The sequence below is a fragment of the Seriola lalandi genome, unplaced genomic scaffold, assembly GCF_002814215.2.
Source record: "Seriola lalandi dorsalis isolate HSWRI2012SDOR001 ecotype SW California unplaced genomic scaffold, Sedor1 jcf7180002054561, whole genome shotgun sequence".
NCBI lineage: Eukaryota > Metazoa > Chordata > Actinopteri > Carangiformes > Carangidae > Seriola > Seriola lalandi.
The window spans coordinates 1,570,468-1,582,800 of NW_019525114.1; the positions used below are offsets into that span (position 1 = coordinate 1,570,468).

The following is a 12,333-nucleotide window of genomic DNA, read 5'->3' on the forward strand; positions in this document are numbered from 1 at the left end:
TGGGTGTTAATCACCTCCGCTTCTGCTCATTCTTCACACCGAGAGTAAACTCTCACATCATCAGCATAATGATGTGTTTAGTCTAAACTTTCATGACTTTTATATCATGTAAGGTTTTTCAGTCGAGGATTTGTAACTGACATCGGTTTAATCCGTGACTAACAATGCACAGAGCTGATTGTGATCTCTCCATGTTTCCCAGGGTTGAGTTGCTTCATTGCGGCCTTTGATCTTATCATCGCTCAAAAAAACAAAGGGATCCTCTTTATTCATTAGTCACTTACAAAAGGAGCTCTACTGAGGCAACAATTTTTACATGATCTTCACCATCAGTTGGACTTTGCACAGTCACTCTCTCTCCTTTTGTTCCTTCAGTTAAATTGTTTAGTCTAAAATGTCCTAGAGCTTAAAGTAACATCTTCACATTACAAACAGAAAATATTTTTGCTTGATAAATTACTTAATCAAACTTCTGGTCCAATTTTCTGTCCGTCCTCGACTAAACTATTAAGGGACTAATTGTTTCAGCACAACATCCTCCTGGGGTAGAACTTCAGTTTCTCCACAAATCAGTTTAGTGTTTTTGCTGTATATTGGTCAGATAAAAATGTGTTTGATTTACAGCCAAATTCAGCAAAGTTCTGCAACAATCGTCTTTAGATAAAAAAAAAATGCTGCATTCACTTTAGTTCTTCCATTTCACTGAGGTTGTGACATTACAGTTGTTTGGTGATGTTAATTCTCCCTTTCTGTCTGATCTCTGTGTGTCTCAGGGACGCTGCACCTAGTCTTTGACAATGAAGTTTAACTTGTTCAGAAAGCCACAGGCCGTGGCGGCCGCTGAGCCCACCGGTGCCACCACCATGACAATGGCTCCCACCCTGGCTGTCATCACCACCTCTGTGCCGGACACCTCCGGCTCCAACAACACAGAGATCAGCAAGAATGACATGTTTGAGGAAATCAAGAGTAAATTCTTGAATGAAATTGATAAAATCCCACGTAAGCATACCTGCAATTCATTCCTGATTCCTTCTGAGATTCAAAATGTTTATTTATGTGACAAAAAGTGATGATTTTTGTGTGTGTGTGTGAATGTGTGTGAAAAATCATAAAGCTTCCTTTCAATCTCAATTTTCCCTCTGTTGTTTTGACACTGGCAGTGCCTCAGTGGGCTTTGATTGCCATTGCTGTGGTGGCCGCATTGCTCATCCTTACCTGCTGCTTCTGCATAATCAAAAAATGCTGCTGCAAGAAGAAGAAGAACAAGAAAGGAAAGAAGGGCAAGGATGGCTTCAACATGAAGAACATGCAGGGTGGCGAGGTATGACGCCTCGTGCTTCCTACATACTGAAAAGTCAGGGTAACAGGATGTTTTGGATGATGTTTTCCTCTTTTCTTCCACTGTGTTACCTTCAATTATTTATTCAAATTTGACATTTATTGCTGAGTTTTTATTCATCTAAATATGATTCTAGCTAACCGCATTTGATCTTTTACCAGCAGCTCTTTTAGGCCAGGCTGTAGAGGACACAAGGAGAGCTCTCTTCCCCTCCATTTATTTGATGTTGTTGTGGTCGTTTAAATGTGTGACATATTCCATTGTGGCCCGTGGTGAAAAATGACACACTTTGTTATGAGGTGGCAAAGAATAATGAGAACCGTGAGGTGGAAAGTTTCTTTTGACAAGTCGCAGGCACCAAAAGCTGCATTTTATAACAAAAGATAATGGATGGAGGCGTGAAGCCCGCAGAAATATCGGGAAATTTTGGAAGCAATGTCGAGTAAATCAGAGGATAAATGTTAGAAAAGCCCGTGATTCATTTGAGGGTTAACCAGCTGACATCACCATAGATTGCCCTGTGCTCCAGTGACAGTTAATTAAAGCAATCAATTATTTGTGTCCACGACGTGACAAGGAGATGAAAAAAAGCGTGTCATTTCTCCTCATAATTGTGGTGGTGGTGGTGGTGGTGGTGTTGACTGCCTCTCTTTTTGTAGTGTGTTTGGTGTCTTGTGAGTTGAATCTCTTCCTCTCTCTGCTCTCCTCCTTTTTTTTTCCGCTTTGTGTCTGTCTTGCGTGTGCCTCGTGTTTCTTGACTGTGGTGGACTCCCGCTCTACGGTAGGTGGATAGCTCACGTTGACGCTCTCTGGCCCCCGGGGCGGAGGGGGGTTTCATGGAATGAAAGTCGTAGCTTCCTTTTCCTTTTTTTTTTCTTTCTTTTTAGTCCTTCCCAAAAACAATTTTTCTTTAAATTTTTGTTATGACAGCTTGAGAATGTAACAATGGAAAGCTATGATGTACTCCATAAACCCCAAAGAGGAGAGTCTAACCATCTAACGCATTGTTCCCGGGACAATGTTACTGTAACTCACACCAATATGGAAAGTATTGGATTAAGAGATGATATGCAAGACACTTTTAACACTATATTCTATGCATGTGATAAAGGGCATGGTTGGTTGTTTGGGAGACATGGAAACGGTGATGATAAAACTGCATGAAGAGCCAAATATTTGCAAATCTGTCTTTTTGATTGTAATACTCAAGGAGGAGGAAGAATGTGGAGACACTGGATGGCCTGAAAAAGACAAGAGTGGAAACTTTCCAAAGTCAAGGTCACCTTGACAGTGACATTTTAATTTAACTGCAGTAATAACGCTGAAACAATAAGACTCTACATTATTCAAATAGCTGGCTGTGCCCTTTAATCCTGCACCATTTATTGTAATAACGGTGAGTTGAAAAGAGAGGCATTTTTTCTGGTGCCACATAAATTTAGATGTGAAACGAGGCGTGCAGGTTTAAAAAGTTTTGGATTTTATGAATATGTATTTTATGAATATGAAAACCCGTGAGGGTAGGGTTTAATAAAACAACAATGATTTTCAATCCAGTTAAAAAAGCAGTATTTGAAAGCCATCTCCTTGCCCTGAATATTATGTCTTTTTTGCCTTTTATTATCATTTAATATGCATTGGCATTTGCTGTTGTGAGCTAGTTCCTGAGGGGTTTTTTATATAAACATTTATCTCCATTTGGTGAAATGAAAGCCCTTGAAAATGATCCCTTTGACAAACAAGAGCTAATTTGCTAATATCTGATTTCATTGAAAAAAGTATTGCAATTACTACCCCTCTTAGTGGAACTAGCATGCAATGCCTCTACTGACTGGCTGTCACTGTACTGCACAAGCATGTAGAAGGAAATGCCAAGTGATCCCAAAAAAACACTGAAGACGAGATGTGCAGGATTATTCAAAAGTATAAATGTGTATTTATGTGTTACCAATAGAGATGTCTGCCCTTGTAAATGATCAAATCCCGGGTTATTATCATCAGGTGCTGTGCAGGTAAGCAGTAACCAAAACATGTATCTCCCACGTAAAAACTCCTGGAGCTCCAGTGTCTGTGGCATGCTGTCTGTTGTGGGGAGCCCTGTAGTCTGATTCCTGTTTCCCTGACCTTTAACATCGTGTCTTGTTTTGTTACCTTCAAACCACAGAAACACCAGGACGATGATGACGACGAGGGAGAGACTGGACTGACGGAGGAGGAAAAAGAGGAGGAAGAGAAAGAGCAAGAGAAACTGGGGAAGCTGCAATACTCTATAGATTATGACTTTGAGAATACAAAGGTCTGTGGTTGTCACTTGTAAATGCTTTATGTCTGTTTTCAGTCTTTAAAAGATGTATAGTTATTTTTTAGACGGATAGTAGTGTTGGGTGTGTAAAATCAGGCAGAACTGTGTTTTTCATGATTGAATTTTAGAGAGCGTCGCACAATTTCCACTGTTCTGATATTTTCCATCTGCCTCAAATCTTCCAGCGTTTTCAGAAAATAGTTTGACATTCTGAGAGACACACTGATTTGCTTTCCCGCCAAGAGTTAGATGAAAGGATTGCTCTCACTGTCATGTCTGCAGAATGAATATGAAGCCAACGAGCAGCCAGTTAGCTTAACTTAGCATAAAAACTGGAGAGAGGAGGAACATTGAGGATGGCCCTATCCAAAGGTGACACAATCTGCAAACAAGATATAAAAAGGTCAACTTTAGATGAGCTGGTCAGCAGATTGTGTTTCCTTTGGACAGACTTTGGCTTGCTGTTTCCCCCCTTTACATCGTTATGCTAAGCTAAGCAAACCAGCTGCTGGCTGTAGCTTTATATACGGACAGACATGAGAGTGGTATCGATCCTTTCATCTCACACTCAGCAAGAAAGCAAATAAGAGTAATTCCCAAAATGGCAAACGCCAATGTAAACTCTTATCTCTTGAGCATCTTTTCTTGTACTAAAGTTAGCACGCTAGCCAGCTAGCCCCAGCCTGTCTTGTCACTTTCCGATAGCAACACATTGTAGCCTCCAATCTACCCCAAAGACGTAGTGCTGCTCAGAAGGTGTATTATAACCTCATCTTGGAAATGCACTTTTGCAGAAAGACATAAAAAACTCAAGGCTAATCAATTAAATAGATACGGACATTTTGCAACAATTCTTATTTATTTGTCAAATGTTCAGTAACTTTATCATCATAAGTGTAATGCTCTCAGCAGCAGATGGGCACAGTGGTAGTATATGACATGAATTAGACTAAGTCAACATATATACAGCAGAGACTAGCATTAAAGTCATATTTTAAATGTGTTAATATAATGTAGAGACAGAAAATCTTTTTTAAATTACCACACAGTGACAGTTGTGTGACATTGAAGAAACCTCCAGTGAGTGGGGCAGGACATTTTTGTGATTAATTGCAAGGCTGAAGTTGTCAGATGATGTTGTATAACCAGTCTGAGGCAGTGACCCTGACACAAATGAAAAATCTTATAAACTTTGGATTTTTGCCTGATAAAATTCTGTCTTTGCCGCTCCCATCCTGCCCTCATCTTGGCACACAGCTCACCGTTGGCATCCTTCAAGCTGCAGACCTCATGTCCATGGACTCCGGTGGAACCTCCGATCCTTACGTTAAAGTCCACCTTTTCCCCGACAAGAAGAAGAAGTATGACACCAAAGTGCACAAGAAGACACTGAACCCCGTCTTCAATGAAACATTTGTATTCAAGGTACGTCTCTCACATACTCGTGTGTCTGTGCAGTGATAAATTACAGTACAGTCTTCAGATACAGAATGTGGAGAAGAGAAGGTTTTCACCCTTTTTTCACAAAGATCAAACATTTATAGATAATGGTGAACAATCACCCTAACCCCCCGCCTGCGTGTCCATCATACTGTGTGTGTAATAGCACTGACTGTGTCTTGTCAGGCTCATCTGGATGTGTGTGTAACCACTGGCCTGTGCAGCCTACATGCTGCTTTTTCCTGTCCTGACTAATAAGGCCCGCAGAGACTCTACCAGTGGCTGTGGGTCAGGCTGGAAGCTCTGCCTGCCGGAAAAAACAAAAACACAAATCTTACTTAACAGAACGCCTCTGACTCTTGTCAGATCCGCAGAGCCACAACCATGTTCACTCTCCAAGGCTAATATATGTTATTTAAATGCCATTTATGCTAAATTACAGTTGCTTTTTTCCCCCAGATAATCTGTATTTTATTTTGTTTTTCCTTAACTATGCCTTTTTCATTTAGTTTTTGTTTGAAGATTTAATTCCCTTTAACACACAATAAAAAGCAGTGGTTCAGTATAGTGCCAGTGTAACAATGGACTTCCTTTACCCAGTACCCACTGTTGTAATCTTCTTTATTTTTGTATCTGAATTTTTGCAGTTTTGACTCATACAATATGAATTTTGTTCAACTAACAATAATTTTATGGTAAAACCCGAGGTTAACACTGAGTCAAAAATAACCATATTTCCCTTTGGGTAAGTAATCGAACAGTCATACAAAACATAACAGTAACTCTAGGTTAAAAGATGTTTTGGTACTGAGTAAAGTTAACCCTGTATTGTGTCAGTGCTTTCTTTATCCAAATGATATCAGTTTTTAACATGGTGACAGTCTCAGTCTTTAGTCACATCACTAATGAGATGTAAAACAATGTAATCCTGTGTTTGTTGATCAGGTACCCTACGAGGAGCTCGGTGGGAAGACGCTGGTGATGTCTGTTTATGATTACGACCGATTCTCCAAACATGACGTCATTGGAGAGGTGAAGATTCCCATGAACACCATCGACCTTGGCCGGCCGATCGAGGAGTGGCGGGACCTGGAGAGCGCCGATCAAGAGGAGGTGCTGTTAAGAATCAAAATGATTAGGATTAACGGATAATTCTGGTGATGTTCTGCATTTTTGTCACTGGCAACAAATCCCATGAAAAGACCAAAACGAGCAATACTAACCTGCCTACCAACAAATAATATATGTGTGTCCAAAAGCCTGATATAGCTTATTCCTCCAGGGTTGTCCAGAAACTATGAAAAACACAGCAGTGAGCCGCACTGTTCCACTTGCTGCCATGTTCCCTCATTATGATGAAAGTGTGCACTGTAGTTTATTCTGAGTCTATTTGACAGACAGCGTCCTGCTGCTGTAAATACGCTCCAGAGTGTATTAATCAGCATCTGAAAAAAGTCTCCAAAAAATACAGTGTTTATATCTGTGGGCAATATCTGTTAAAACCATGCAGTGCCCAGCTGTTTTTAGGAAATTACTTAGTCTTTTTTAAAAGTGAAACTATGTATTTGTGACTCCTTTTTAAAGTCGGACATCTTTAGTATGACCCAGCGGACATGGGAAAGTCATAAACTGTGAAACAGCGACCATATTGTTGGAATTGGTCTTTTCATTGTCGACAAAAAGAAAAATATATAAAGCAGCACCAGCCTTAACCTTTTAGGATAGATCACTTAATTAATCGATATGCAGGTTTTTTATGAAAGTGCACAAACATTCAGACAATCATCAGAATCAACATGTATTTCTTACAGTTAGTGCAATAAGAGTTCAGAAATGTATCTGATAACAGATTAGTCACCTTTTCAATGTCATTTTTTGTTAATTTCATATCTTAGAACTGTCCTTAATCCATACAGGGCTGTGCAATTCTGAGTAAGTATTCTGACAATGTTGCCACACGGACAAAAGATCCTCATTTTCAGCATATAAGAGAAAATTCAAGACAGAGAGCTGAGAGCGTTTTGCATCAGCCCATCATACCACAAGCAGTTTGTTGGTGTCTGATGAGCATGTGTGCTTGTCATTTCTGTCTGTCTCTCTGCGCTGACTGCTCAGCCTGAGAAACTCGGAGACATCTGCATCTCCCTCCGTTATGTCCCCACCGCCGGGAAACTTACCGTCTGTATCCTGGAGGCGAAGAACCTGAAGAAGATGGACGCCTGTGGATTATCCGGTAGAGAAATGCTGTAATCACTTCAAAGTTAGAATGTCGTAATCAGAATTTACATTTTTGTTTTTGATGGTGTTGAGTTAAGTATACATGCACGCATTGAGAACACATCCATAATGTCACACTAAAAACTGAGAAAACAAGGCTCTGTACACTTCCCAATATCTTGGGAAGTAGATATTACAGAAACGTAAGGAAACAAAAAAACAACATATTAAAATATTGCCTTGATGGTCCCTATTGCTGATCGTATTGATGCCCGTTGCAGATCCCTATGTAAAGATCCAGCTGCTGCAGGGGGGTAAGCGTCTGAAGAAAAAGAAGACTACAGTGAAGAAGAACACCTTAAACCCATATTACAATGAATCCTTCAGCTTTGAAATCCCCCTAGAACAGATGCAGGTACAGTACAAGTCAAACCTGATCTTTAGGACTTGATTGAGTTGTTAATGATATAGTACAAAATACAACTGATCTGTGCCTCTCTCCCTTAAAAAGATGTATTTTAAATCAACCTGCACTCATGTTTTAATAATGTGACGACTCCATTACAGAGAAATCACAGATTCTCTCTCATTCCCTACTCAGAAAATCTTGGTGGCGGTCACAGTCTTTGATTATGACAAGATCGGTAAGAACGACGCCATTGGAAAGATCTTCGTGGGCAGCAAGGCGACTGGCTTAGGTCTGAAGCATTGGTCTGACATGCTGGCCAATCCACGCCGCCCTATTGCCCAGTGGCATCCATTGCAACCCGAGGAGGATATTGATGGTCAGCTGGCATCTTTGGCTGCAAAGAAGTAACATGCTCCACCAACCAGCTAATGCACTAACTCAGAAATCCAACCCCCACCCCTACTTTGCATGAAACCCATGACTTAACACATGACAACTCGTCATGGAAACCTGCTCAGCAAAAAAGAGACATCGTAGAATATCTGCCCATTCATTGTTAAGTCGAGAAAAAAAACAACTCTTTTTAAACATCACATATCACACATTAATGTATGCTGAGAAGAGTGGCGTTGAGTTACTGGGTGACTGGTTCATGAATGATCGACTTTTATTGGTCTTTCTTTCATTTGAAGAAACTTAGAAACTGATTCTTAGGGTGCTGATACTGAATGAAAGCCGTGGTGAAGACAATACTGGAAATAAAGCTTTAGTTTAGTTAATAGAGCATGCTTTACTTACCTCCCCACTGCTCTGCATACACCATGCCCAGTATTGTATCTCGCTAATAAGTGTTGCTATAACTTGCAATAGAAAGTACTGTAGTATTGGGTTATTTCCTGCACAGAGCCTGTTTAAGTCTATCCATGCAAAAAGATTTAATTGAGGATGAATGAGGTCGAGGTCACTGAATGCAGCGATCCATGTTGCGATATGTTTTCCAGAGAAACCCGTCTTCATTTTATCAGCTCACATTTCGGGATGGAGATACACACAGTCCAGTAGTACACAGTATGGCAGGGATGACACAGCTATCTGTTCTTTGTTGCTTGTTTTGTGTTGCCATGAAGGACCGTCTATGCATTTAGGTTCAGCACACGCTTCTGTGTCTGCAGACAGATCTCATGTAGGACAGGAATACAAGGGTGCCTTTCCTGATGTGACACTTTGAGAAGTAGGCTTCATTGTTTATTTTAGAATGGGGAACTTTTTACAGAGTGAATATCCTTCAAAAGTAGTCAGGGACACTGTGAATGTGCCATCTGAAATCTGTCTGGAGCTGTGTTGACCACTTGGATGTAAAACCTCACTTGCCCTTGGAGAAAGTGAGGATACTAGAAGGCTTACCAATGATGTTCAAAACAATTATGACAATGATTTTGAATCCTGCTGTTGCTTCGCCATCTATCGCATTTTATTTTGATATCCATTAAACTGATTATATGTCTTTCTCTGACAAATGTTATAGTTTGCCCAGCATACTTTGGCCCACCTCAGTACTTCAAAAGTTTCAGATGAAACAACGGGAGGATTTCTGTCAAAGATGTTTTTATAGAGAACTGAATTTGAAATGTAAGCTGTAACTGCACTTTTTAAGAGAACGTAAATTACAGGTTTGTAAAATTTCAACACGGCAAGTGCTACATCAAACATATAACACAGTATACATGTCCAGGACCATTTGCTTGAACCAAATAGAGCTGCAGAATCGAGCATGTATCATACCTCGCAGTGTTTCACGTCTTTTGGATCGCTCACTCATTAGCTTTGTAAACCCGGAGCCAAACATGGTGGTGTTAAAACTTCATTGCAGACTTACTACATTGATGTGCAGAGGGATGGAGGCAAAAAAGGCCATAAGTCTTCTGAGCAACTGAACACCTCATTGTGACATAAATAAATGAAAAGTTCAACTTAAGTTATCTTGACAACAAAATTCTGGATGAAAATGTAGAAAAATATAGGTGTGTAGAAAGATTGTGGAATTGCTCAGCTATTTTGAGTAAAAATAGACATAAAAAGAAAAAAAACTCAAGCGAGCTGCAACTGAGAGTTTGTGCAAATCAGTTTTCATTAGAAGATGTCGAGGCTGAAACATCCTGCTTTTGTTATTCCAGCTGGTTGCAGCACGACTGCAAATAAAGTTGATTTAATACTTCAGTTTTAGAGGAAATGAAAATAAGAAAATCATTTGAAATTGCACAATTTGGAACCATCTGGAAATATCAAGAAAAGAGAGGAATTAAAAGAACAAGAATCAGAAAGACGGTTTAAGTTGACAAGTTAAAGTTAAATATTTAAATTCTACCATTTCAGTGGTGTTTAAATTTTAACATTAAGCATTTAGTGCTGGTGAAATATCAGAATTAGGTGTTGAGTTATTCATGAAATTCAAATTCTCACAGCCTTTCTCTGCCTCCATATTATCAGCAGAAATAAAAATGACTCTAAAGGACGGCAAACAGCAGCACAGTGATGGGTCCATCCACAGTACTTCTTCTTCCTATTGTTAACATTATGCATCGCGCAGATTTGTGAATAGGCTACAGCATGTATTTACAAGATGATGTAAATAGCAGCATGTTTTAAAGAGAACCATAATTATATTGTGTATGTGTGTTTGTGTTCTGTGTCATTTTTGATAATAAAACAGAGTAAAAAAAAACGGTATGCAATGACTGCACAGTGTATGTATTTTTGCTGAATGGGACTGGATGTATGTCTGAATAATTCATGTCAGTGTTCACAGGCACCTTTAATGCCTGGAATTAAAGCAGGGTTGCTTTATGTATCACGTGAAAATCCACTTAGTTTGCCATAATACTGCATGACTCTCTAATTTGCTGTCATTGTTTGTATGTGTCCTCTGTGCTGAGTCCAGTGTAACAGTATGCTTGGGCTACAAGTCATGTAACTATTGTTCATTTCTGCTTGCACTTGTTATAGGCTACAGTACGTCTTACTCGCTGACCAGTAAACTGTATATATTTCAAAAAAAGGAGAACGTTTGCCGGCTCCTTGATTTTCTATCTCAGTGTACCGTAAGTGTTTCCTTCATTTACTCCTGCCAGATGGGTGTCAAGTCTTAGTTAATCATATGTAGATGATACAGTGGACGACTTAATTGACTTGTAGCCCCCTTTTCCTTACGGATTTTATTAAACTGTACCTCCTCATCTTATTGCTATTCAAATAAACCTGCTCTCATATGTCTGATTATATATAAGAAGTCGGTAATTTGCATATAGAATAAACTAAACTCTTTTTATTTTATTTTATCATACAGTAGTTTTTTTAAAACATTTTTTTATTGCTCTACTGAGTTACTTGTGTTAAATATCATTACTGCATATTATTGATGCAGCCCTCTTAAGTAGCTCAAGTCTGATAATTAAGCAATCAATAATCTTTTCATTCCAAATGTCACTTTTTGAGTGAACACGCAGTTTACCTAATGGATTGCAATGGGATGAGCGGGTGATGTGTCACCTGTGCATGCTCTGAGATATCGATGCTGTATCTACCATGACATCTCTAATGTGGGGATTTGTTTTCTCCATCTGGTTTCTTTGAGTCGCTGTCATTTACTATTAGACATTGGACATTTACAACATACATGTATATACGTGTATGAAGACAAAGAACCCCAGTCTTCATCACAGTCCATCCTTTAGAGTATAAGGTAGCTACGTCGTTAGTTCATGGGCTTTAGAGGAAGACATGCCAAACACATTTACACTTTTAGTATGTAGACGATTCATTTCCACAATGTGGCGTCAAATTTAAGCTCATATCTTATTAAGGAGAAGCACCACATTACACCCTTTTCTACAATGTGTGTTAGGTCATCCTTCTCTTAGTGTTATTTGATGTTCTCACCCTCATCCACATATTATCTCTATATACATATAATCTATAATCTCCATTTGCTATTTTGTGTATTTACAATAGGACCAATTGAGCCTGTGTTTGTTTGTTGTTGTTCAATTCATGAACTATATGAGTTTGTCACTTCTCTGCAATGCAGGCAACAAAATCCCTGTCTTCCTGGGTCTCACAGGCTGTCTCGAGCACAGAGCCGACCCATTCAGTGCAGAACAACATTCGCAATGCAATACTGCCAACCTGCTGCTTCAGTAATGGCTCCCCTTTAGTCACAATCCTCCTATGTGAACATAGCCATGATACAGAACATCCAAAGAGATGATCGTCATCCTGCTCGTTCATCCACCCACTTACCGAGCAACATAGACAAGGGAACTGCTTGAACTTGACTCTCGTTTTTCTGTCTTGTTGTAGAGGTGTGTCAATAGTTGTGCCTTTTTGTGAACTGCATGATTTATTTCCTTACAAAAATCCATGTTTTCCAGCAAAAAGAGGAAACAAAAAGACCAAAAAACTTGTACTCATATATCACTCTGTGTAGAAGTGAAATACTCAAGGGAACTAAAATATGGGATGTGGTCAGGTCATTATCTGTGTGTTGTCAAAATGTAATCATAGGAAATAAAGGCATTTTAAGTAGCCTTGTCCTGTGTGGTGTGTAAACAGAATCAGAGGATGCTT

At 39.4% G+C, this 12,333-nt stretch overlaps 1 protein-coding gene across 5 annotated transcripts in view; it reads left to right on the forward strand.

Annotated features, from left to right (window-relative positions):
- The window catches only part of syt2b (synaptotagmin IIb), a 30,653-nt gene extending 18,361 nt beyond the window's left edge, over window positions 1-12,292 (forward strand). For 3 of the 5 annotated variants that reach the window (XM_023416181.2, XM_023416182.2, XM_023416183.2), the window contains 8 exons: window positions 774-1,002; window positions 1,164-1,324; window positions 3,507-3,638; window positions 4,902-5,069; window positions 6,030-6,197; window positions 7,200-7,317; window positions 7,583-7,716; window positions 7,903-12,292. In XM_023416181.2, the coding sequence (XP_023271949.1) occupies window positions 798-1,002; window positions 1,164-1,324; window positions 3,507-3,638; window positions 4,902-5,069; window positions 6,030-6,197; window positions 7,200-7,317; window positions 7,583-7,716; window positions 7,903-8,118 (1,302 nt within the window). In that variant the 5' untranslated portion in view covers window positions 774-797 and the 3' untranslated portion in view covers window positions 8,119-12,292. Of the gene's footprint in view, window positions 1-773; window positions 1,003-1,163; window positions 1,325-1,506; window positions 2,124-3,506; window positions 3,639-4,901; window positions 5,070-6,029; window positions 6,198-7,199; window positions 7,318-7,582; window positions 7,717-7,902 lie in introns of those variants that run through there. The other 2 variants (XM_023416184.2, XM_023416185.2) reach the window with 2 other exon arrangements.
- Window positions 12,293-12,333: the final 41 nt, after the last annotated feature.